This window comes from Mesoplodon bidens, assembly GCF_964165515.1.
Source record: "Mesoplodon bidens genome assembly, chromosome: X".
NCBI classification, from domain to species: Eukaryota; Metazoa; Chordata; class Mammalia; order Artiodactyla; family Ziphiidae; genus Mesoplodon; species Mesoplodon bidens.
In genome coordinates this window covers 109,355,920-109,383,836 of record NC_138163.1, presented here as the reverse complement: position 1 = coordinate 109,383,836, position 27,917 = coordinate 109,355,920, and the positions used below count along the sequence as shown (strand labels likewise).

General features: G+C 41.1%; 2 protein-coding genes across 2 annotated transcripts in view; both read left to right on the top strand.

Annotated features, from left to right (window-relative positions):
• Window positions 1-11,707: 11,707 nt before the first annotated feature.
• Window positions 11,708-27,917, top strand: part of LOC308609441 (melanoma-associated antigen B16-like) — a gene marked incomplete at its 3' end in the record, with an annotated part of 609,526 nt that continues 593,316 nt past the window's right edge. The window contains exons 1-3 of the mRNA XM_081223109.1: window positions 11,708-11,764; window positions 12,113-12,188; window positions 27,623-27,724. The remainder of the gene's footprint in view (window positions 11,765-12,112; window positions 12,189-27,622; window positions 27,725-27,917) is intronic.
• Window positions 13,246-14,205, top strand: LOC308608687 (melanoma-associated antigen B16-like; the record flags this gene model as incomplete). The annotated part of the gene is made up of 1 exon (XM_081221974.1): window positions 13,246-14,205. The coding sequence occupies one exon, from the start codon at window positions 13,246-13,248 to the stop codon at window positions 14,203-14,205; it is 960 nt and encodes a 319-aa protein (XP_081078100.1).

Sequence of the window (27,917 nt, the reverse complement as noted above, 5' to 3'; positions counted from 1 at the left end):
ACGTGAATTTATGATGTGAAAATTAATCCCAGAGTTAATCCTGGGGTAGAGATAGTTTTTCCAGTAAGATGTGAATTAGAAGCATTCTTCAAGCAAGTGAAGTTGTCTGCAATGAAAAGGGAGAAAAATCAAAATAAAAAAGTAACAACAGGTGGCTTTGCCCCCGTTTCTCGCACTTCAACTAGGCCCGCACTTTTTGCGAGTCGCCTCACGGAGCGCTCACCTAGTGAAGAAGCTCAGGGTAAAGACACGACCTCCAAAGCAGGAGTGAGAATGACTTGACGCCGGGAGGGAGACTCCAAAGAGGTCGCAGCCGCAGGAGGCTGGAGTCCTGGCCGCTGTCAGCCTTCCCCGAGGGCTTCGACCAGGCCCCTCAGGCTGTGCACCGGCTGAGCACTGCACACCTCATGGACCCTGTCCTGCCTTGCCAACCCAGTCGCCTTCTTGCCAGACTGAGCTGAAGTCTGAAAATTGCTCAGCAGGACAAGGCATAGCATGGACCTCTTCTCTTGTGGTTTCATTTGCCAGTGACCACTATCTTGATAATTCTGAGCTCTTCTCACAAGTGTCCATCCAGTGGCATCTACCCCAGAAGGGGAAACTAAGGCTGAGGCTGGTAAAGCAATATGATGAAGAACTGGTACTTACACTGTGTCTTCCTGAGCTTATTAAAATGTGGATTATTATTGCACCCTACTGTAGTCTGAGTCTGGTCATGTAAGCAATCCCAAGACATGGGCACCAGCATTACCGTTTTATAGATGGGAGAATGGGAGCTCAGAGAATCAAAGCTTGTACCCAGGTCTGCCTGATGACTTCCTGTTCACTGAATTCCCTCATGTGGCTGCCTCTTGAAAGAGCCGTGTGGTTGACAGGGTCTTGGTGTTCTGGCTGGGTGTCAGGCCTGTGCCTCTGAGGTGGGAGAGCTGAGTTCAGGACATTGGACCACCAGAGACCTACCAGTTCCACGTAATATCAGATGACAAAAGCTCTCCCAGAGATCTCTATCTCAATACTAAGACCCAGTTCCACTCAATGACCAGCAAGTTACAGTGCTGGACACCCTATGCCAAACAACTAGCAAGACAGGAACACAACCCCACCCATTAGCAGAGAGGCTGCCTAAAATCATAATAAGGTCACAGACACCCCAAAACACACCACCGGATGTGGTCCTGCCCACCAGAAAGACAAGATCCAGCCTCAACCACTAGAACACAGGCACCAGTCCCCTCCACCAGGAAGCCTACATAGCCCACTGAACCAACCTTAGCCACTGGGGGCAGACACCAAAAACAATGGGAACTATGAACCTGCAGTCTGCGAAAAGGAGACCCCAAACACAATAAGTTAAGCAAGATGGGAAGACAGAGAAACACACAGTAGATGAAGGAGCAAGGTAAAAACCCATCAGACCAAACAAATGAAGAGGACATAGGCAGTCTACCTGAAAAAGAATTCAGAGTAATGATAGTAAAGATGATCCAAAACCTTGGAAATGGAAAGGAGAAAATGCAAGAAACGTTTAACAAGGACCTAGAAGAACTAAAGAGCAAACAGACAATAATAAACAACACAATAAATGAAATTAAAAATTCTCTAGAAGGAATAAATAGCAGAATAACTGAAGCAGAAGAACGGATAAGTGACCTGGAAGATAAAATAGTGGAAATAACTACCTCAGAACAGAATAAAGAAAAAAGAATGAAAACAATTGAGGACAGTCTCAGAGACCTCTGGGACAACATAAAACACACCAACATTCAAATTATAGGGGTCCCAGAAGAAGAAGAGAAAAAGAAAGGGACTGAGAAAATATTTGAAGAGATTATAGTTGAAAACTTCCCTAATATGGGAAAGGAAATAGTCAATCAAGTCCAGGAAGCACAGAGGTCCCATACAGGATAAATCCAAGGAGAAACATGCCAAGACACATATTAATCAAACTACCAAAAATTAACTACAAAGAAAAAATATTAAAAGCAGCAAGGGAAAAACAACAAATAACATACAAGGGAATCCCCATAAGGTAAACAGCTGATCTTTCAGCAGAAACTCTGTAAGCCAGAAGAGAGTGGCAGGACATATTTAAAGTGATGAAAGGGAAAAACCCTACAACCAAGATTACTGTACCCAGCAAGGATCTCATTCAAATTTGATGGAGAAATTAAAACTTCTACAGACAAGCAAAAGCTAAGAAAATTCAGCACCAACAAACCAGCTCTACAACAAATGCTAAAGGAATTTCTCTAGGCAGGAAACACAAGAGAAGGAAAAGACCTACAATAACAAACCCAAAACAATTAAGAAAATGGTAATAAGAACATACATATCGATAACTACCTTAAATGTAAGTGGATTAAATGCTCCCACCAAAAGACAGAGACTGGCTGAATGGATACAAAAACAAGACCCATATATATGCTGTCTACAAGAGACCCAATTCAGACCTACGGACACATACAGACTGAAAGTGAGGGGATGGAAAAAGATACTCCATGCAAATGGAAATCAAAAGAAAGCTGGAGTAGCAATTCTCATATCAGACAAAATAGACTTTAAAACAAAGACTATTACAAGAGACAAAGAAGGACACTACATAATGATCAAGGGACCCATCCAAGAAGAAGATATAACAACTGTAAATATTTATGTACCCAACATAGGAGCACCTCAATACATGAGGCATATGCTAACAGCCATAACAGGGGAAATCAACAGTAACACAATCATAGTAGGGGACTTTAACACCCCACTTTCAGCAATGGACAGATCATCCAAAATGAAAATAAATAACGAAACACAAGCTTTAAATGATACATTAAACAAGATGGACTTCATTGATATTTATAGGATATGCCATCCAAAAACAACAGAATACACTTTCTTCTCAAGTGCCCATGGAACATTCTCCAGGATAGATCATATCTTGGGTCACAAATCAAGCCTTGGTAAATTTAAGAAAACTGAAATTGTATCAAGTATCTTTTCTGACCAAAACATTATGAGACTAGATATCAATTATGGGAAAAAGTCTGTAAAAAATACAAACACATGGAGGCTAAACAATACACTACTAAATAACCAAGAGATTACTGAAGAAATCAAAGAGGAAATCAAAAAATACCTAGAAACAAATGACAATAAAAACACGATGACCAAAAACCTATGGGATGCAGCAAAAGCAATTCTAAGAGGGAAGTTTATAGCAATACAATCCTACTTCAAGAAATAAGAAACATCTCTAATAAGCAACCCAATTGTACACCTAAAGCAATTAGAGAAAGAAGAACAAAAAAACCCCAAAGTTACCAGAAGGAAAGAACTCATAAAGAACAGATCAGAAATAAATGAGAAAGAAATGAAGGAAACAATAGCAAAGACCAATAAAACTAAAAGCTGGTTCTTTGAGAAGATAAACAAACTTGAAAAACCACTAGCCAGACCCATCAAGAAAAAAAAGGGAGAAGACTCAAATCAATAGAATTAGAAATGAAAAAGGGGAAGTAACAACTGACACTGCAGAAATACAAGGATCATGAGAGATTACTACAAGCAACGATATGCCAATAAAATGGACAACCTGGAAGAAATGGACATATTCTTAAAAAAGGACAACCTTCTGACACTGAACCAGGAAGAAATAGAAAATATAAACAGACCAATCACAAGCACTGAAATTGAGACTGTGAATAAAAATCTTCCAACAAACAAAAGCCCAGGACCAGATGGCTTCACAGGCGAATTCTATCAAACATTTAGAGAAGAGCTAACACCTATCCTTCTCAAACTCTTGCAAAATATAGCAGAGGGAGGAACACTCCCTAACTCATTCTATGAGGCCACCATCACCCTGATACCAAAACCAGACAAAGATGTCACAAAGAAAGAAAACTACAGGCCAATATCACTGATAAACACAGATGCAAAAATCTTCAACAAAATACTAGCAAACAGAATCCAACAGCACATTAAAAGGATCATACACCATGATCATGTGGGGTTTATCCCAGGAATGCAAGGATTCTTCAGTATACACAAATCATCAATGTAATAAACCATATTAACAAATTGAACGAGAAAAACCATATGATCATCTCAATAGATGTAGAAAAAGCTTTTGACAAAATTCAACACCCATTTATGATAAAAACCATCCAGAAAGTAGGCATAGAGGGAACTTACCTCAACATAATAAAGGCCCTATATGACAAACCCACAGCCAACATCGTTCTCAATGGTGAAAAACTGAAACCATTTCCTCTAAGATCAAGAACAAGACAAGGTTGTCCACTCTCACCACTGTTATTCAACATAATGTTGGAACTTTTAGCCACAGCAATCAGAGAAGAAAAAGAAATAAAAGGAATCCAAATCAGAAAAGAAGAAGTAAAGCTGTCACCATTTGCAGATATCATGATACTATACATAGAGAATCCTAAAGATGCTACCAGGAAACTACTAGAGCTAATTAATGAATTTGGTAAAGTAGGAGGATCCAAAATTAATGCACAGAAATCTCTTGCATTCATATACACTAATGATGAAAAATCTGAAAGAGCTATTAAGGAAACACTCCCATTTACCACTGCAACAAAAAGAATAAAATACCTAGGAATAAACCTACCTAAGGAGACAAAAGATCTGTATGCAGAAAACGATAAGACACTGATGAAAGAAATTAAAGATGATACAAAGAGATGGAGAGATACACCATGTTCTTGGATTGGAAGAAACAACATTGTGAAAATGACTCTACTACCCAAAGCAATCTACAGATTTAATGCAATCCCTATCAAACTACCACTGGCATTTTTCACAGAACTAGAACAAAAAATTTCAAAATTTGTATGGAAACACAAAAGACCCCGAATAGCCAAAGCAATCTTGAGAACGAAAAATGGAGCTGGGGGAATCAGGCTCCCTGACTTTATACTACAAAGCTACAGTAATCAAGACAGTATGGTACTGGCACATAAACAGAAATATAGATCAATGCATCAGGATAGAAAGCCCAGAGATAAACCCACACACATGTGGTCACCTTATCTTTGATAAAGGAGGCAAGTATATACAGTGGAGAAAAGACAGCCTCTTCAATAAGTGGTTCTGGGAAAACTGGACAGGTAGATGTAAAAGTATGAAATTACAACACTCCCTAACACCATACACAAAAATAAACTCAAAATGGATTAAAGTCCTAAATATAAGGCCAGACACTCTCAAACTCTTAGAGGAAAACATAGGCAGAACACTCTATGACATAAATCACAGCAAGATCCTTTTTGACCCACCTCCTAGAGAAATGGAAATAACAACAAAAATAAACAAATGGGACCTAATGAAACTTCAAAGCTTTTGCACAGCAAAGGAGATCATAAACAAGACGAAAAGACAACCCTCAGAATGGGAGAAAATATTTGTAAATGAAGCAACTGGCAAAGGATTAATCTCCAAAATTTACAAGCAGCTCATGCAGCTCAATATCAAAAAAAGAAACAACTCAATCCAAAAATGGGCAGAAGACCTAAATAGACATTTTTCAAAAGAAGATATACAGATTGCCAACAAACACATGAAAGAATGCTCAACATCATTAATCATTAGAGAAATGCAAATCTAAACTACAATGATATGTCATCTCACAGCAGTCAGAATGGCCATCATCAAAAAATATAGAAACAATAAATGCTGGAGAGGGTGTGGAGAAAAGGGAACACTCTTGCAGTTGGTGGGAACGTAAATTGATACAGCCACTATGGAGAACAGTATGGAGGTTCCTTAAAAAACTACAAATAGGGCTTCCCTGGTGGCGCAGTGGTTGAGAATCTGCCTGCCGATGCAGGGGACACGGGTTCGTGCCCTGGTCTGGGAAGATCCCACATGCCGCAGAGCGGCTAGGCCCATGAGCCATGGCCGCTGAGCCTGTGCATCCGGAGCCTGTGCTCCACAACAGGAGAGGCCACAACAGTGAGAGGCCCGCGTACTGCCAAAAAAAAAAAAAAAAAAAAAACACTACAAATAGAACTACCATACGACCCAGCAATCCCAGTACTGGGCATATACCATGAGAAAACCATAATTCAAAAAGAGTCATGGACCAAAATGATCGTTGCAGCTCTATTTACAATAGCCAGGACATGGAAGCAACCTAAGTGTCCATCAACAGATCAATGGATAAAGAAGATGTGGCACATATATACAATGGAATATTACTCAGCCATAGAAAGAAACGAAACTGAGTTATTTGTACGGAGGTGGATGGACCTAGTCTGTCATACAGAGTGAAGTAAGTCAGAAAGAGAAAAAGAAATACTGTATGCTAACACATATATATGGAATCTAAGAAAAAAAATAAAAGGTCATGAAGAACCTAGGGGCAAGACGGGAATAAAGACACAGATCTACTAGAGAATGGACTTGAGGATATGGGGAGGGGGAAAGGTAAGCTGTGACAAAGTGAGAGAGTGGCATGGACATATATACACTACCAAACGTAAAATAGATAGCTAGTGGGAAGCAGCCGCATAGCACAGGGAGATCAGCTCGGTGCTTTGTGACCACCTATAGGGGTGGGATAGGGAGGGTAGGAGGGTGGGAGATGCAAGAGGGAAGAGATATGGGAACATATGTATATGTATAACTGATTCACTTTGTTATAAAGCAGAAACTAACGCAGCATTGTAAAGCAGTTATACTCCAATAAAGATGTTAAAAAAAAAAAAGACAGCATGGTACTGGTACAAAAACAGAAATACAGATCAATGGAACAGGATTGAAAGCCCAGAGATAAACCCACGCACATATGGTCACCTTATTTTTGATAAAGGAGGCAAGAATATGCAATGGAGATAAGACAGCCTCTTCAATAAGTGGTGCTGGGAAAATTGGACAGCTACATGTAAAAAAATGAAATTAGAACACTTCCAAACACCATACACAAAAATAAACTCAAAATGGATTAAAGACCTAAATGTAAGGCCAGACACTTTAAAACTCTTAGAGCAAAACATAGGCAGAACACTCTATGATATAAATCACAGCAAGATCCTTTTTGACCCACCTCCTAGAGTGATGGAAATAAAAACAAAAATAAACAACTGTGACCTAATGAAACTTAAAAGCTCTTGCACAGCAAAGGAAACCATAAACACGATGAAAAGACAACCCTCAGAATGGGAGAAAATATTTGTAAATGAAGCAACTGACAAAGGATTAATCTCCAAAATTTATAAACAGCTCATGCAGCTCAATAGCAGAAAAACAAACAACCCAATCCAAAAATGGGCAGAAGACTTAAATAGGCATTTCTCCAAAGATATACAGACTGCCAACAAACACATGAAAGAATGCTCAACATCATTAATCATTAGAGAAATGCAAATCAAAACTACAATGAGATATCATCTCACACCACTCAGAATGGCCATCATCAAGAAATCTAGAAACAATAAATGCTGGAGAGGGTGTGGAGAAAAGGGAACACTCTTGCACTGCTCGTGGGAATGTGAATTGGTACAGCCACTATGGAGAACAGTATGGAGGTTCCTTAAAAAACTAAAAATAGAACTACCATATGACCCAGCAATCCCACTACTAGGCATATTCCCTGAGAAAACCATAATTCAAAAAGAGACATGTACCAAAATGTTCATTGCAGCTCTATTCACAATAGCCCGGAGCTGGAAACAACCTAAGTGTCCATCATCGGATGAATGGATAAAGAAGATGTGGCACATATATACAATGGAATATTACTCAGCCATAAAAAGAAACGAAACTGAGCTATTTGTAATGAGGTGGATAGACCTAGAGTCTGTCATACAGAGTGAAGTAAGTCAGAAAGAGAAAGACAAATACCGTATGCTAACACATATATATGGAATTTAAAAAAAATGTCATGAAGAACCTAGGGGTAAAACGGGAATAAAGACACAGACCTACTTGAGAATGGACTTGAGGATATGGGGAGGGGGAAGGGTAAGCTGTGACAAAGCGAAAGAGAGGCATGGACATATATACACTACCAAACGTAAGGTAGATAGATAGTGGGAAGCAGCCGCAGAGCACAGGGAGATCAGCTCGGTGCTTTGTGACCGCCTGGAGGGGTGGGATGGGGAGGGTGGGAGGGAGGGAGATGCATGAGGGAAGGGATGTGGGAACAGATGTATATGTATGACTGATTCACTTTGTTATAAAGCAGAAATTAATAAAAAAATGTTAAAAAAAAACTACAATGAGATATCATCTCACACCTGTCAGAATGGCCATCATCAAAAAATCTACAAAGAATAAATGCTAGGGAGGGTGTAGAGAAAAGGGTACCCTCTTGTACTGTTGATGGGAATGTAAATTGATACAGGCACTATGGAGAACAGTATGGAGGTTCCTTAAAAAGCTAAAAATAGAACTACCATACAACCCAGCAATCCCACTACTGGGCATATACCCTGAGAAAACCATAATTCAAAAAGAGTCATGTACCACAATGTTCACTGCAGCTCTATTTACAATAGCCAGGACATGGAAGCAACCTAAGTGTCCATCAACAGATGAATGGATAAAGAAGATGTGGCACATATATACAATGGAATATTACTCAGCCATAGAAAGAAACAAAACTGAGTTAGTTGTAGAGACATGGATGGACCTAGAGACTGTCATACAGAGTGAAGTAAGTCAGAAAGAGAAAAATAAATATCGTATGCTAACATATATATATATATGGAATCCTAAAAAAAAAATGCTTCTGAAGAACCTAGGGGCAGGACAGGAATAAAGACGCAGTCGTAGAGAATGGACTTGAGGACATGGGGAGCGGGAAGGTTAAGCTATGATGAAGTGAGAGAGTGGCATGGACGTATAATACACTACCAAATGTAAAATAGATAGATAGATAGTGGAAAGCAGCCACATAGCACAGGGAGATCAGCTCGGTTCTTTGTGACCACCTAGAGGGGTGGGATAAGGAGGGTGGGAGGGAGACGCAAGAGGGAGGAGATATGGGGATATATGTATATGTATACCTGATTCACTTTGTTATAAAGCAGAAACTAACACACCATTGTAAAGCAATTATACTCCAATAAAGATGTTAAAAAAAAAGTAACAACAGTAAAACCCAACAAGCTGAATCCCACTAAAGCTATATAAAAATAGCTTTAGTGGTTTCATTTATTCAACGGTCTTTTCCTGAATACCCACTATGTGTCAGGCATTATGCTAGAGTTTGGGAATAAAAATGAAAAGGATTTATTCACAATCATCTGTGTAAGAGTTTTCCCAAGTAACCTGCCCAAGGCTATGCCTGATGAGCAAGGCTAGAACTTGAACATGTAGTTCTCTGTCTCTAAAGTCTAATGTTTTCCCCATAATACCAAGTTGCAGGCACTGTTGGTATCCAGTCATGATCCTCTCAGATCCCTTTTCCTAACTCTGTGTTCTCATCTCCTAGCTTCTGCATGTTATGCCAGTAAATGCTCGTACCTTTGACCTTGAAAGGATTGCTCTTGGACACTGGTGCTTCCTTACCTGAACAAAGTCAGAAATGTCTTGGAGTCCCCATGCCTCACTCCCCCACCACCCCACAATCCTTGAGTGACACAGAGCCAATGACTGACTGGTGTGGAAGTTGAAAAGCTCAGTTACTTTGCCACAAGATAAGGCAAACTGTGAGGTTTAGGCTATGCTCCAGAGCTCTCCATAGGGTCAGGTTGAGACCTCACCTAAATTGTATCTTTGCTTGGCTTCTTCTTTTCTATCATGCTGTCTCCACTTTCTTACTGATTTTACCCTGGGCATAGCTCTTTAATAAATCACTACCACACACATATTTTCTTTTAGGGTCTGCTTCTTGGAGGCCCTGACTTTGAGACATCTGTATTATGATATAAATTATATACATTTTTTACTGTAAGTTCATCTAGATTTTAACCATAAGATCGTGGGAATATGTTTTTAATGAATTTTTAAGATTACATTAGAAATATGGAATTAAAAATCAATCATTTGAGATGATTATTTCATCAGCCAAATGTGTGTAATGTATTTAGTAACCTTGGCTAAGTCATTTCACCTATAGGCATACCTCATTTTATTGTGCTTTACTTTCTTGCACTTCACAGATACTGTGTTTTTTTACAAATTGAACCGTTTTTTACAACCCTGCGTCAAGCAAGTCTATCTAGCCCATTTTTCTAACAGCACTTGCTCACTTTGTGTCTCTGTGTGACACTTCGATAAGTCTTGCAGTATTTCAACTTCATTATTATTGTATTTGTTATGGTAATCTGTGATCAGTGAACTTTGATGTTACTATTGTAATTGTTTTGGCATTCTTTAGCAATAAAGTATTTTTAATTAAGGTATGCAACACTGTTTTCTTAGTCATAATGCTATTGCACAGTTAATAGACTACAGTATAGTGTAAACATAACTTATATGCACTGGGAAACCCCAAAATTCTTGTGATTCGCTTATTGCAATATTCGTTTTATTACGGTGGTCTGGAACTGAACCCACAGTATATCCGAGGTATGCTTGTATTTGGATCACAGCTTTTTCCTTTGAAAGATGAGTGTTATTTATCCAGGTGGCATGTGCATATTAAATATAGTATGTACCAGGCCATTTTATGACACAAAACAATCATAGACTGTTTAAACAACAGGCTATATGAATAGTATCCATGTTTTGACATTTTTTCTTAATCTGAGTAACTAAGAGAAAGTAATTTTATGCTTTAATTTACTTTTCTCAATAGAGCAGATTTCCAATAACAATTGTCAAATCTTATAGAACAAGTGAACACATTAAAACAACTGTGATTAGAAGTCCACTTGTTGGGACTTGCCTGGTGGTCCAGTGGTTACGATCCTGTATTTCCACTGCAGGAGGCATGGGTTCAATCCCTGGTTGGGGAACTAAGATCCCGCCTGCCATGCAGCACGGCCAAAAAAAAAAAGAAATCCACTTGTTACATTTAAAGAAAAAATATTTATATTTATATTTCAGCTTTTTCACAATGTATAGCATGGCCATTGTCAATTTTAAGTATTTAATATGCTATTAAAACATCATATTAAACAGTATAATTCAGAATTTTACCCATTTTAAAGTACCTTTATTTTTTATTTTTATTTTTTGCGGTACGCGGGCCTCTCACTGCTGTGGCCTCTCCCGCTGCGGAGCACAGGCTCCGGACACGCAGGCCCAGCGGCCATGGCTCACGGGCTCAGCAGTTCTGTGGCACGTGGGATCCTCCCGGACCGGGGCACGAACCCTTGTCCCCTGCATCAGCAGGCAGACTCTCAACCACTGCACTACCAGGGAAGCCCAGTACCTTTGCTTTAAAATGAGACATGGCATAGATTCAAATACTAAATAAAAAGAAGCTCCGGGATAACTATTAGACAGAGGCTCCCTCTGACTTCGTCCTCTCGCGAGTCTGACCCGGGTGAGGGTCTTGGTGTATGGGGTACAACCTCAACTCCGCGGAGGGAGGAATCCTTGATCCTGCAGTGATTCTGGGTGAAGACACCGAGTGCGTTAAGTACCCCAGAATACAAGGAGCCCCACGGAACCTCATTCCTGCTGTCGTTCCCGCGACAACCAGGCACCACTTGGTGTGGGGGGAGGAGGCGAGGGGGAGCGGAGCGGAAGGGACGCCCCTTGACTTCCGGGAGGATGATTGGCGAAGGCAGATATCGAAAGCTGAGGGCTCTATTCGCGGAAGGAGGAGCCCTGCGAGTGGTCAGGTGGCAAGGTGAAGACACTGAACGAGGGAACTAACCACCCCAGAAGGGAGGGGCGGCCCGCTGAGTAAAGACCCGTCCCTTTTGTCATCCCGGGGAGCCCCTGGAGTAACTAACTAGGGCCTCAGGAATCTGAGGGCAGCGCGCGCCGCTCGGGGCGTGGCCATGAGTCAGCAGAGGGAGGAGGCCCTGGCACGGGGGCGTTTCAGGGTTAGGTGGGCAAGGGGAATGAGGTGACCAGCTCTGCAGAATAGAGGGGACGCTGCAGGTAAAAGTGCAGCTCCCCGTCTCCAGCCCTCGGCGCCGTGAGAATAACTGTCAGACTGAGTTGCCCCCTGACTTCCACCTTGGGTTTGCAGAAAAGTGAGGCCTGTTCTGAGGACTGCTGCCTTGGGTGAGCGGAGGGAGGAGTCTGAGACCCTGCCGGGAGTCAAGGTAAGATGTTGAGTGGGACTGAGGAGACTTCTTCCCCAGAATGGAGAAGGGTCTTCAGAATTCTCTTGTGAGTCCCAGGAGGAGGAGGGGCTGGCCAGGAGTGACTTCCTCTGACTTTTGGGATATGAGGATGATGATGATATTGTTCTGAGAGGTGTGGCCCCAAGTAATCAGGCCCTGCCAGGAATCAAGTTAAGATGCTGAGCAGGGACTGGGGGAATCACACCCTGGAGAACAGTGGGCGCCCCATAGAACCCTGTCCCTGTTGTCAGACTGGGTAGGCCCTGGAATAGTCAGACTTCGGTGCTTTCTGATTTTGGTTTTGGGAATCTGAGGGCTGTTGTCTCAAGTTAACAGAGAGAGGTGCCTCAGTCTCTGTCAAGGTCAAAAGTCATGATCTTTAGTGAGGATTGTGGGGACCGCACACATCAGAACAACAGAGCCCCAACAGACAGCCGTGCTCCTTTGTCACTTCTGGGAGGCCCGGGCAGGTATGGCCCCATGAGCAGCCCCTCACTTCTCTCCCCTGTCCGTCTCCTCTGTGACTTCCTGGCTGAGAGGCTCTGAAAAAAGCTGTCAGTGTGCGGCACCTCCTTTCCTCTTTGTAAGTCAAGTGTCTCAAGAAGATTTAAGCCTCTTTTTGAGGTGACAATCCTTGGGTCAGTAGAGGAAGGAGTCCCAGATACTCCCTGGGATCACAGTGAGGACTCTGAACAAAGATAGAGGGGACCACCCACCGCAGAACAGAAGGGATCCCACAGAGCTTGACCCCACCTGCCCTGTTATCAGCTTTAGGAAGCCTTGGACTAGGTTGGCTGGCTGCACCCTGAAGAGCCTTCTCGCTCCCTCCTTTGCTTCCTACAGTTCAGGACAGGAGACCTGTGAGGCTCGAGTACTGCTCTAAGGAAAAGATGGATGGAAGGCACTCTTTTCAGAGCTGCCACAGTTGAGTTAACAGATGAGGCCACTCACATCCTCCCTTTCTCCCTAGGTGGTGGTCCTCTTTTACCCACTCGCCTGCCCACATTCCTGTCTGCTGCCGCAGACCAGAGTGAACATGTCTCAGGGTCAAGAGATTCCACATTGCACACAGGAACAGCACCATGCCCTCAGTGAAGCCCAGGGCCTGGAGGCTGCACAGGTCTCCAGGGCGCTGGAGGAGACCTCTCCCTCCTCCTTCCATCCTCTAATGCCTGGCAATTTGGAGGAGGCTCTGGCTTCTGGGGCACCCAGTACTCCCCACAGTCCTCAGAGTGCCTACTTATCTTACATTGTCACTACAGCCGTCTCATCACGCACATCAGATGAGTGCTCCAGCAACCAGGAAAAGGAGACTGGGTCAGCTTCTTCAAAGTCTCTGTCAGAAACTGAGAACTTGCCCACAGACCCTCTAGATGAGAAGGTGATTTTGTTGGTGCAGTTCCTGCTGCAAAAGTATCAAATGAGAGATCTGATCACAAAGGCAGATATGATTGGTGATGTTATCAAAGAGTACAAGGATGACTTCCTTGAGATCCTCAGGAGAGCCTCTGAGTGCATAGGGCTGGTCTTTGGCATTGATGTGAAGGAAGTGGATCCCACCAGCCACAGCTATGCCCTCGTCAACAAACAAGGCCTCACCTATGATCCGAGGCTCAGTGGTGACAAGGGCATGCCCAAGACAGGCCTCCTGATAATTATCCTGGGTGTGATTTTCATGAAGGGCAATCGTGCCACTGAGGAGGAGATCTGGAAAGTGTTGAATATGATGGACTTATATTCTGGGAGGAAGCATTTTATCTTTGGGGAGCCCAGGAAGCTTATCACCAAAGATTTAGTGGAAGAAAAGTACCTGGAGTACTGCCAGGTACCCAGTAGCAATCCTCCACGCTATGAATTCCTGTGGGGTCCAAGAGCCCATGCTGAAGCCAGCAAAATGAAATTGCTAGAGTTTTTGACCAAGATCCATGAATCTGACCCTACTTGCTTCCCATCCCAGTATGAGGAGGCTTTGAGAGATGAAGCAGAGAGAGCCTGAGCTAGAGTTGCAACCAGGGCTGGCAATGCTGCCATGGCCAGGGCACGTTCCAGTGCCATATCCAGTAGCTCCTCCCACCCCTAGTGAGGTCTGAGGCCGATTCTTCACTTTGTCATTGAAGAGAGCAGTCAACTTCCTAAGTAGTTGAGAGCTGGAGTGTGGCTGTTGGGAAACGGTATACTTTCTGTTCCTCTTCTATATAGTTAACATGGAGGTTTATTTTCTTTTTGGAGTGAGTGAGTTTTCAAATGTTCCTTTTAATATAACATTTCATTAGCTTCAGAATCTGTTTATGAGTGAAATTGGTCATACATTTATTGCTATTTATGGAATTTAAGAATACAAGTTTTGTTTGTTTGTAAAACAAATTGTAAAACTGACCATCTTCTTTTGTGATCTGGAAAAGATAACATGACATTAGAATAGGCATTTCCTTGGCACTGTCAAAGAACTCAGCAGTAAAATAGTTGGGATTAAGAAAAAAAAAAACTAAAAGATGGTCAATTCTTGGCTTCCCTTATCCTGTTTAATCTTCTGTTCTGTAAAATTAGGGGACATATATATGCCTTTGCTTATCTTGTTTAAGAATGTAAGAGAAATCTTAATAAATTAGATCCTGTGTACAATGGCTCATTTATTCTCCAAACATTAAATCAGCATGTGCTCTTTGGAAAGCACTGTGTTAGTACTGGGCATGCCCAGATAAACAAGACTTACTACCCACCCATAGAATTTTAGAGTCTAGGAGCAGGAATCATGTAAAGACAATGGTGGATATCCTTTAATACCAAAAGAAAAAAAGGAATCAGGAGTTGGGGAGTCCATACGAGGGCTGTCAAATATAAATGTCCTGAGACAAGGCAGGCTGAGGCCTTGGGAAACTGCAAGTCCTCCATTGGGAGTTAATTTAATTTAATTTTTTATTTTTATTGGAGTATAGTTGATTTGCAATGTTGTGTTAGTTTCAGATGTGCAGCAAAGTGAATCAGTTTTATATATATATCTCCATTCTTTTTCAGGTTCTTTTCCCATATAGGTCATTACAGAATATTGAGTAGAGTTCCCTGTGCTATACAGTAGGTCCTTGTTATCTATTTTATATACAGTAGTGTGTATATGTTAATTGAGCTCTATGATACACTAGATGAGGCTGGGGAAGTGGTGAGCCAGGGGTGTGCCTCAGAGTTGAGAGACTTGGAATGGAATGGAAAACTGTTCTTACCAGTTACTTTGGGATCATGGGTAAACCAGATCCCTCCTGGGATAAGAATGGAAGATATCCTGCATTATTGCCCAAATGCAGTTGAACATAGTACACAAATTAGGCATTTTATGATTATCATCTTCAAGGAGTTTGTGAGAAATAAAGGTGATACTTTCTTGAGCTGAGATACCTAGAAGCCACTGGGCTGGCACTCTTTGCCTTGGGCTGGGGGGTCCAGCGTCCACACCATTCAAGGGACATTTTAAATAGGTTATGTTCAGTAAAATTTGGCAAAATCTAAGCAAGGCCTGTATTTTTGGAGGAGGCAAATGAATGAGAATAGGGACTGACTGTTGGAAGGGCAACTGGGAGTTGGTCCTTGACACAAGTTCTAGGATCCAGTTGGGAAATACTCCCCCAAACCCAAATTAAATAATGCATCCCCTAATAAAGAAGATTTAGTAAGGCTTTCTTGGTAAGCAGCAATTTTGGCTGATTTGGTGTGCCATGTCTCAGAGCAGGGCATATTCTCTGACATCTGCTGGATAAATAAATCCCAGAGGGGAAAGTGCTAGTTTCTGGGGTTAAAGTAATCATAATAATAACTGCCATCATTAAAAACCCATTGCATACCATGCACTGTACCAGGGGCTTTACATACAATACATACATTCTAACAGTCCTACATACAAAACCCTTTCACAGATGAACACAAGGCTTAGAGAGCTTGGGAATGTACCCAAGTTCACAGGCCTAATATGTGACAGAGTTGGAACTAGACCTCTGGTTTGAATTCTTCTAGAGCCCATGCTATTCCACTCCTCTTAGCCTGAGGTCACCATTCTGTCTGTTAACTCATTTCTTACTACTCCATAATGCCTCTCGGGGGATAAAAAGTACCTTGTAGCCAAAGTACTAAAAGTGGGTATAAAGAAGGGATGTGAAAATGAGAGTCAAACACGATTTGGAGATTGTTTGTTGGATTCATTTACCCAGGGTGCTGTTACCTCAACACCAAGGTTCCTTGAGAGCTGCCTCTGATCAGTAGCTGGCACGTGTGTTAAGTCCCAACACTTTCCCACATTACAGCTCCCTTCCCCTGGGTCTTCCCCAGTGTGCCTTCCTGGCTAACTCTGTAACCTGATCTGCTGACCAGCTCTTCACTGCATCCTCCTCTGAACATTGCATCCTGATCCCAGTAGAACAGACAGCCCAGAACCACCTTCCTTCTCCCTGACAGAGTATTCCAACTTCCTGCAGGCATTCTTGGCTGACATTTACTATGGGATCCCTCTGATAGCAATAGCCCCTTCTATGTAAAGTTCTCTTTGAACAGTGAAGTTTAGGTACATGGTCAATCTCCTATGGGCTTCTTGGCACAGAACATACTAGTTCCTGGGATATAAACCTGAAGTAAGAGAAGTTTTTGAAACCATGTAACCATCTTGACGTTTGCAGTAGGATTTTTTTTTTTTTTTTGCGGTACGTGGGCCTCTCACCGCTGCGGCCTCTTCCATTGTGGAGCACAGGCTCTGGACACGTAGGCCCAGCCGCTCTGCGGCATGTGGGATCCTCCCGTACTGAGGCACGAACCCGTGTCCCCTGCATTGGCAGGCAGACTCTCAACCACTGCGCCACCAGGGAAGCCCTGCAGTAGGATTTTAATGGGGTGCCATATTTGAGACTAGCCACTGAAAAGCGACAGCAATGAGTGAGCATACGTTGGTGGTCAAAAACCAAGGCCTCCCCCTTAAGAGGCAAATGGGGCAAGGTCATGGAGATCACTGTGTAAGCAAACAGCCAATGTAACTGGGCTGGGAACTATCTTTATGTCTCCTGGAGACAGCTATTTCTTACCTTGTATGCAGTGTACCTCCTCTACTGAGGATGGGGCTTTGTAAATGGATGGGGTTAGTGAATGACGGCAGACAGTTGAGACAGACCATGAGTACCATGCGTAGTAGAAATGGATATACAATTTCAAGGAGGGGGAAATTGGAGGGGGTATGCCTTAGTGGCTAGTTAGCTCAGTGACTGTAAGAGACTAGGTATGGACATGTCTTAAAAAACAATCAGGTGGTATCTTTAAACCCAGACTGCCTTCTATGCTTCCTGAATTTTTGGCATACCAGAGGTAAGTGTCCTGGGGCTGTGTTTGCTGGCCTGTGTTGCAACTAGATAGGGGATTGGGAAAGGGTCAGATAGGGGATTGGGAAAGGGTCAGATAGGGGATTGGGAAAGGGTCAGACATTTGCAGAGTGTGTGGTGCACTTATAGAGATGGCACACTTCCTTATTAAACTGACAGGAGATTATGGAGATATGTGAGGTCCAAAGAGGGAAGCATTATGTACCATCCTGTTGGCAGCATCCCCACCTCCAAGATGAGGGTGTTAGGGCTTGGAAAGGAGACACCCATGGGAATTCTCAAGTTAGGTAAGGAGTTGTAACACTTTGTGTTTCCTCCGTGGAGGCAGAGACCCTACCAGGATTATTTTGAATCAGTCAATGTTACCTCTGGTACTCTGAGTCATTCATTCACCTGGAAAGCACTTACTGAACATATGCTGAAGGCAAACACTAAGTAAACAAAACAAAAGGAGATGGCAAGGCACTTGATTCAGGCTGTAGATGTGAGGATGGTGAGGAGGAGACAGATTTGAGTTTTAGGAGTTGGGGACTATGTGAAAGGGTGGGAGAGAGTCTGTAATGACCCTGAGTTCTGAAGGTTAACTGACTAGGTAGAAGCTCTTCCTCTTAGCTGAGACTGAGGATAAAGGAGGAGGAAGAGTTGGTGGCAATGTGAGTTGGAGGTAGAGACGAAGGAGGGTGTGGTGGATGAGTCAGTGTGGGCCATGTATGGTGAGGTTCTGCAGGCTGTCCAGGTGGAGACGTCCAGTGGGCAGTAGAAAACATAGGCCTGGCTATCGGGAGAGGGTCCCCAGCTGCATCTGGAGAGGTCATGTGAGGCCATGGGTGGAGGTAAAATCAAGTATTGTGCATATAGTGGCCTATATTCTGTCTCATCCCCTGCAAACACTGTTGGAAACCACAATTACACAAAACTTAATAAGTCCAGGGAAGAGTTTAAAGGGAGAAAGTACTTACCCAGAAAACCATCAGTAAGAGAAAGTTTTCCTGTTTCCTATAGCTCTCTTTTTTAAGGATGTACTTGTGCCTTTGCCTATAAATTGCCCATGCCTGTGTATTTGTGGCTTATAGTATATAAAAAGTTATATAGCATGAATTTTCAATCTCAGATCCGCCCTCTCAGGTGTCTCCTAGGATTCTACTCTTGATAGCCTTTGTTCAAGGCTAAGCTTACACCCACAATACACAGAGAGTTATCTGCTCTAACTAATGTGTCTGTTCTAGGCAGCTGGCAACTCTGCAGTAGCTCAAGTTTCTCATGACATAGAGAGCAAAGGACTGGAGGCAGTCTTGGGCCCATGTCCCTGGAAGTTGGAATTTCATGACATATCTTTTATCTAACTGGGAGACTGTGATTGTCAAAATTTTAGATATGAGCCCACTCATTCCAGCTGAAGCTTTCCCCAGAAATCCAATCCATGAACATAAGGAAGGCCGAGCAGTCTGGGTAAATTGGGGACTGCAAGCCCGCAGCCTTTTCTTCCCCCTGGGGACAGTGGGCCTTGACACCTACAGAACTCTTGGCTGCTGCCTGAACACTGCTGGGAAAGCTTGGTGCTAGAAGACCCTGCCTCAGGCATGGACTTCATCTAGAGTTGCCAGCCGTCCTGAATACACAGGACACATCCTCGATGTGATTTTGTCCTGCATTCTATATTGGCTTTGTCAGGACACCCTAAATGTCCTGTATTCAGCTTTTTTCAATAAGTTACAAAAATTCAGCAGTTAGAGCTGTTTTTCAACCACAGTAATTGGCAATTAAATCACTTAAGGCAATACTAGCTGAAAAGCATACCTCCACAAATAAAGATCTGGTCTCTCCTGCAGGTCTGGCTGAGGGAAGAGCCAAAGGGGCGCCAGGGGTGGGGGGGGGGCTGTATTTAGAATTAAAGGAAATTTTCACGAAAGAAAAAGCTTTTTTTGGCCATAGTCCCAAGTTGTGAACAGGTAACCACCATTAATTACATGTAGGATCAGTAGAATCAGCTGTCAGTGACTGCCTCTCTTGCAGTACCTAAGCTTCTGAAAGACAGCAAATCAATGACTGCACCAGGCTTCTGAAAATCAGCCAATCAGTGATATCCGCAGGAACCCCATCCTGTGTGTCAGCCAATCAGTGATACCCCCACCCACACAGTCCTGAACATCAGCCAATCAGCAATAGTCTCACATTTCCAGACAGCGTCCAATCAGCAAGTTCCTCTGTCGGGTAAGCCGCGCTTCTGGAAGTCAGCGGGTGCATAGCAGCCGTACCCTAGTGACTACAGGGTCGCCACTGAAAGTTTGTCAGTCCCTAAACACTCCCGCTTCTAAGTGTTCGGCAATGCTTGAATCCCCAAGCTAACCAAAACCTTGCATAGGATAGGCTCTGGCTTTGTTCTGGAAGATTGCGCCTGGTAAGTACTGCTCCCCCTATAAGGAAACGGGAGAGTTTTTTTTTTTTTTTTTTTTTTTGCGGTACGCGGGCCTCTCACTGTTGTGGCCTCTCCCGTTGCGGAGCACAGGCTCCAGACGCGCAGGCTCAGTGGCCATGGCTCACGGGCCTAGCCGCTCCACGGCACGTGGGATCTTCCTGGACCGGGGCACGAACCCGTGTCCCCTGCATCGGCAGGCGGACTCTCAACCACTGCGCCACTAGGGAAGCCCGGGAGGGGTATTTTTGCATCAAATATCAAGTTTATAGTTTATTCATAGTTCCTGAGTTCACAGCCCTTTCAACCATTCAATTCCTGTTACTAACTTGTTCGGACTTGTGGGTGACAAACACGCTGACTGTGACCCTGAGATCTTCAAATTCAGTCTTTTTTCATCTGTTTTCATTTGTGTACATTTGAACCTCGAAATGCCCAAACGCAAGTGTAAATGTCATGACGAACTTTATGAACAGTGCACCTTTATTAAATGAGAAACAAGTCCTTTCAAAGATTTTTGTGCAGTATGCAGCTGTTCATTCAATATAGAAAATAGTGGAAAATCAGTTATAAACCAGTAAATATACTACAGCTGAGCATGCTAGCTGTTTGATTCCCTCAACTAGTAACAGTGACATTAAAAAAAGATAATGTATTCTTTTTGTTTAAGAGACATTTAGATTACAAAGGTAAAATCACAGCAGAAGGCTTCCCTGGTGGCGCAGTGGTTGGGAGTCCGTCTGCCGATGCAGGGGACACGGGTTCGTGCCCCAGTCCGGGAGGATCCCAAATGCCGCGGAGCGCCTGGGCCCGTGAGCCATGGCCGCTGAGCCTGCGCGTCCAGAGCCTGTGCTCCACAATGGGAGAGGCCACGGCAGTGAGAGGCTCGCGTACCTCAAAAAAAAAAAAAAAAAAATCACAGCAGAAATTGAAACGGCCTTCTACATTGTATATAATCATCAATCTTTCACTTAAAGTTGGAAGCAAATTTTCAAGTGCCACGATTAGATCTACTACGATAATGAAAATAGCTTAATTTACATTACAGAGATTATCAAAGATCTAAATGCCTCACCTTTTTACGTCGTGGCCACAGATGCATGTAATAACAATACCTTTTTCCTTCGCTTGTGAAATAGTTTTCTGTTGTGAAAAAAGGCTTTCTTATAAAGTTATTGTGAATAAAGTCCTTTGCAAATGTGACTTCAGAAACAGTAGCAAATTTTTGCAGAGTTCCTTTTTTTTTTTTTTTTTTAGTTAGGAGTTAATGAATTAAAGGGGCTAAAGTTGACATAAAGCATGCATGAGTCTATGTTGGCTGTACTGCCCATATTCTGCATAATGCAATTCAAACAGCACCTGATGTCCTTTTTATTGAACTTGAAGTAAGAATCATAAAATGATTCTTACTTCAGCATTTATATTCTTTGAATTGACTTACTAAAGGATTTTGGTGATTTTGTTAGCATTCAGAATTCTTCAGTTTGCATTCAAATATCCACTGGCTCTCAAACAAATGCAGGTGAAAGAATCTTCAGTTTATTTGAAGCAGTGATACTTTAATTCTGAAGAAAGGGCGCCCCCCCTATTCTTGTTGACTTCTTAAATAAGCCACAGAGCAAAGTCTACTTATTTCTTGTTCATAGTTATCAATATTTATCTAGCATTAGGATTATGTGCATTGAAAGAAGATAAAGCAGTTATTAAAGTACTCCATTGATTAAAGGAACTTGTTGAATATGTTAGAGAAAGAATTGATGAAAAATGTTTCCCTTTGTGTGACAAGGCTGTTCTTAAGATTATCACCATTACTTATGAACATGAAAAGAAATTCTGATTTGAAATGGGTAATTATTATGGAATTTGTCAAGACTATCATTTGGAATGGATCTCATCACTTGAAGAATTTGATTTAGTACCATGGATGTTACTGAATAGTCTGCCAGCATAGGAACAAGAAGAGGATAACGATTGATGATTATGATCTTTTTTGTCAATGGATGACATTAAAAAAAGAAAAAAAGTTGAGATGCAACACAATCCTGAAAAATGGAAAAGTGAGCTATGCTGTAAAGATGGTATTACGTGATTCGACAGAGCAAATTTGAAGAGCAGTTCTCAGAATTGTTAACTACGCCAGTACCTGTTTAGTATACCAGCTCATAATGCTAATGTTGAGCATATGTCCTCATTAATTAATTTTCAAAGGACAAAATAATGAAGTAAGTTGAAAGTGACCACTGTAAAAGCTATGAAAGCTATGCTACAATGTAAATGGAAGACACACTGAAACTGCAAGGAATTTTATAAGCAAATTTTGTAAAACAAACTCTTAAAGAGAGGTAGATCATCAGATCAGGGGAATATAACTAAAGAAAGAGGCATATAACTTAGGTGTTTGTAATTTAATTCCGATAAACAATAAATAATGTTTTAGTATAAGTATATTCTATGAAATGTTTTTTTCTTTTTATTTCAATGTGTATATGCATAGAAAATGTTACAGGTGGAATTGTGTTTTCTCAAAATTCGTATGTTGAAGTCCTAACCCCCAGTACCTCAGAATGTGATTGTATTTGGTGATAGTTTTTAAAAAGAGGTGATTAAGTTAAAATAAGATCATTAGAGTGGGCCCTAATTCAATATAACTGTTATTCTTGTAAGAAGAAGAAATTAGGACACCTATACTCAGAGGGAAGACAATTTGAAGACACAGGGAGAAGATGGCCATCTACAAGCCAAAGAGAAAGGCCTAACAAGAAACCAGCCCTTGCTACCACCTTGATCTTGGACTTCTAGGCTCTGAAATTATAAGAAAATAAATTTATGTTGTTTAAGACACCCAGTCTGTGGTACTTTGTTATGGTAGCCCTAGCAAATTACTACAGACAATTAAAATAATTCAAATTTAACTAGGTGCCCTGAGTTTTAATTCGCTAAATCTGGCAGCCCTAGGTAAGGGAGAACAAGAGGTAAAGCTGCCTCAACACTTACCCACCCTCAGGAACTGCAAGGAACACTGCTTGGATGATGAGCAAAAGATGGCTTGTAGTGCTCTCAAATGGTGAAGAATAAATGACTAATCTCAAGGCACTTTTCCCAACTCAGTTTCATGCTACCAGACTTCTGATGCAGAAACCTAAGGAGAAAAGTGCAAGAAGGCCAACATATAGATTGATCTCATTCGTGAACATAGATGCAAAACTCTTAGATGTAATAATAGTTTATTTCATCTGCAACATATAAAAAGAATAAAACACTTGAAGCAAGCTAATTTATCATTAGAAAGTCAGGTGATGTAAATTATTGCTTTATTGTAAGAAGATTCATAAAATCATTTTAATGAAAGAAAGCATTTGATCAATTTGAACATATATTCAAGATAAAAAAAAGGCTCCTTTTAGCAGCCTAGTAATAGAAGGAAGTTTTTCAGCCTGCTAAAGATGATCAGTCATTGGTGAAATTTTGAGAGATTTTCATTTGAGATAATGATGTTCTATGTGACTATTCAACATTGTATGGCAGATCCTCACCTCCATAATAAAGCTAAGATAGTATGAACAAAGTATATTGAAATTGTACAGGATGAAACAAAATTGTCATTATTCACAAATAAAATGATTTTGTATGTGAATAATCCAAACTTAATCTAAGGAAAAATGTATCAGAAATAAGGAAAAATGTATGAGAAATAATAAGAGTTTTCTGGATATTAATTCCTTATAACAAAATCAACTGTATTTCTATGTATCAGGGAAAAAGCTGAAATATAAAATTAGAAACACCATCTGCAACAGGACTAAAACTTCCAAGTACCTTGGAATACATCCAAGACAATGTGTATATGATCTTTACAAAGAAATTTTGTAGCCTTAATGAGGAAAATTTTTAAAGATTTAAATAATTGGGAAGATATGCTTTTTCATGAATTGAAAAGCAAAAAACAAAACAAAAACCAAAACCCAAAATGAACATTGTTATATGGTCTCCATTTTGTATTTATTTTATATTTTAATTCCTACAGCATCATGTGAGGTAGGTGTTACTGCCTCGAGTTCAAAGATAAAGAAACTGTGAGTCTATAAATTCATGCAGTAAGTAGCATGGCTGGAACCTGAATATATATTTCTGTCTAAAGTCCCTGATTTTTCCACAGTACCACTGGAGTAGACACTGTTAATGCCCTACCCAGATACTCTCAGATACTTCTTACCAGCTTTGTGCATTCCTTTCCAGGCTTCTGCATGCCTTGCCACTGAGGTGTCATATATTTGACCTTCAGAGGATTACCCTTGGGCATTGGAGTCTCCTTTTTCACACAGAGTCAGGAACGTCTAGCAATTTTATATCCCTCCCATCCCCTGCAAAATTCCCAGACAATCCATGGCCTCCTTCCCAGTACAGAGAACTGGAAGTGCCTAACAATTTCACATTCCCACATCCAATCTCCAAATGGTCCCTAGCCAACGACAGAACAGCTCCTTTGATTCAAAGCTGAAATACCTTTGAGGTGTATTTTATGCTCCAGGGCCCCCATAGAACTAGGGTGAGTCTAAGACCTCAACAAAAATTATACTCTTTCTGGGCCTCTTCTCCTTTTCTGTCCTGCCTCCTTCACTCCCTGAATAGTTTCTCCTGGGAGTAAATCCTTAGAAACACTTGGATCTGAAACCTTAGTTTATTTGGGAGAATATCATCTGCTAAACCTACATTATGAGAGAGATTTATTTCAAATTCACAGTCTAGATAGTAGCCCCCAAATTAAGTAAATATGCTTTTTACATGAGCTTTATAAAATATGAGTATAGAATTGGTTGTAATAATGTTAAATGATCATTCAGTTAGAATACTGTTCATATAATTCAGTTATCTTTGCCAAGTGGTTTTATCTACCTGGCTTTCAGTTTTCTCCTTTGATAAATGAGTGTATTGGATCAGATATTCTCTAAGGCAGTGGATCTCAAAAGCAGGCAGTTTCATCCCCCAGAACACATTTGGTAAAATCTGGAGACATTTGAGGTAGTCACAACTGAGGAGGAGTGCTGCTGGTACTTCTAGTGGGCAGAAGCCAGGGATACTGCTAAATAACCTGAAATGCCCTGGACAGCCCCTACAGCAACAAATCATCCAGCGCAAAATATCGCGAGTGCTGAGACTGAGAAACCTTGATCTAAGGTCTTACTGTCTCTAAAATTCAGTGAACTATTAATTCTATCTTAGTTTACAGTATGTCAGTTCATCATTTTTGTAATCAATGCATTTTCTATGAGAAACCAGTCAACTCAGTCAGCTTGATACTAACCAGTTAGTTACTGGTCTGTTTATAAGCAATTGATGGTCAGTTAAGATAGACTACTTCTGCATGGGCACATAGCCTTTGTAACCCAACATTCAGTGACCTACTTGCTGCTCTAGAGAATACTTTTTTAAAAATGTGGAACCGGGGATAGAGATTACCTAGTGAAAGCAAATACAATGGTAATTTCTTTACATAAAGTGGCATGGGCAAATTAAATAAAGTATGTAACATGCCATTTTATGACACAGTAATCATAGACAGTTTAATTAAAGAGCTATATGAGTAGTATGCACTTTTGACTTTTTATATTAATCTCAGTAACTAAGAGAAACTAATACCCCTGATTTGCTGTTATTAATAGAGCAGGTTTCCAATGACATTTGCCATGTTATAGTTTTCTAGAACAGTGAACACATTAAAAGTAGCTATGGTTAGAAGTTCATTGGTTATATTTACAAAAAAAGTACCTATTCCAATTTTTTTACTTGACGTATATCATGGTCATTGTGAATTGCTTGTGTTTAATGTGCCATTAAAACACCCTAAATTAAATGACATAATGCTACACTATCTACTTCTGTATTTTATCCATTTTAAAGCTTAATTGCTTTATAATGAAGCATAATGTAGAGGCAAATACGGGAGCAAATGAAGAAGAAAGTATTAAAATTCCATGATGTAATTAATTCCACATACTTTATAAAAGATCTCTTTCTATGAAATCATCGTTGTGTAAGAAATAAAGAAACATGTAGAAGGACAAAGTATTTTGGATTAATAACCATGAAGTACATGAGGTGGATGAAGAAAAATGAAATAAAAACATAAAATCTGGACTCCAAAAGTTAGAGACTTGGTTCTGCTGGCTGGCTTTACTCTTGTTTCTAGGTTCAGAAAAGGAATGTAAATACAATAAAATAAGCCTAGAGGACTGTAAAATAATTCCACGGTGAGATGGATTAGGTTAAACTGCTTCACCCAAATACAGCACAGCAGTGATATAACAAGCTCCCAAGGGACAAATGGAAAATCCCTCACTGGTGCTGTGTTCAATAGCGGAGCACTTAAGCCTTTGGAAATCAAAACTATGGTATCATGTTTTGTGTGTCTTTCTCAAACTGCTACTTGATATTTTATTATCATATTTCTTTATGATTAGGATTTTGTGGACTGTGCCTTTAAGATCAATAATTGGAGATGCAGAGATAAGTTTATATAAGACAGAAAGATATAACATAGCAGTGCTGTGATCTGTTTCTGTTCCCCCAAAATTCATATGTTGAAATGCTAATGCCAGATGTGCTGGTATTAGGAGGCAGGGCCTTTGAGAGGTAATTAGGCCATGAAGGTGGAGCCTAATTAATTGTATTAATCTTGTAGTGCCTCACAAAAGAGACTCCACAGAGGTCTCTGACTCATTCCACCATGTAAGGATACAACCAGGAGATACATCCAGGAAGAGGGCCCTCCCCCACCCACCCATGCTGGCACCCTGATCTTGGACTTTCCAGCCTCCAGAACTATGGGAAATAAATTTCTGTTGTTTATAAGCTACCCAGTCTATGGTATTTTGTTATAGCAGTTCCAACTGACTAAGATAAGCACTATTCAAACTATTTTTTTTCTCATTTTTCTCATGACCCATGGGAAAAATAGCCTACCAATTCCCATGAATAATACATAGCACATTAGTTATGTATCCACATACCTTTACAACTCAAGATAACTTTTTTTTTTTTTTGCGGTATGCAGGCCTCTCACTGTTATGGCCTCTCCCGTTGCGGAGCACAGGCTCCGGATGCGCAGGCTCAGGGGCATGGCTCACGGGCCTAGCCGCTCCGCGGCATGTGGGATCTTCCCAGACAGGGGCATGAACCTGCGTCCCCTGCATCAGCAGGCGGACTCTCAACCACTGCGCCACCAGGGAAGCCCTCAAGATAATTTTTGAATGAAAGTACTTGTGAATGTTTTAATTAAATGGTTAGCTATCTATTTTAATATAAGAAAAACGGTAGGTCTATAGAGTATACGTAAAGCCTGGAGATGTGGAAAAATATGTAGAATATAATCAAGGACATCTTCACTCTGTAAAATAATAATGCTGTCTGTGTTTCCAGACTTCATGAATACTGATATGGAACAATCTCCAAGATGTGTTATTAATCGGGGGGAAAGCAAATTGCAAAACAATATGTACTACTATATTATTACATTTATATAACAGTCAAATGCACATTTATATCCATATGGGATGAACTCATAATAAAATTGTATGGTGGTAGGGATGAGAGAGGGAATTGAAGGGAATTCAAGAGAGAATTTTATTTTGACAGTATGTTTGAAATTTTTACAGTGTGAAAATGGTTATGGAGCACCAACCACTGCAGTATTTTAACCCTGATCAGCAACAGATCACTTTCAAGACTTCATATCTGACCCTGATGCTTCAGTCACTGTGAGTATGAGGGTGGACTCATTTCACGTGAAGGGTCCTGGGCGAATTGTTGGAGATTTAGGTTATAATCCTCCCTCTGGTACAAACCACCTGAGTGATTTTGAGCTAATCACCATTTCCCTAAGCTCCAGTCTCCCCATCCATAAATAATGATTTCTAAGGTCTTGTCTTGCTTTACTGTTTTAGCTGATCA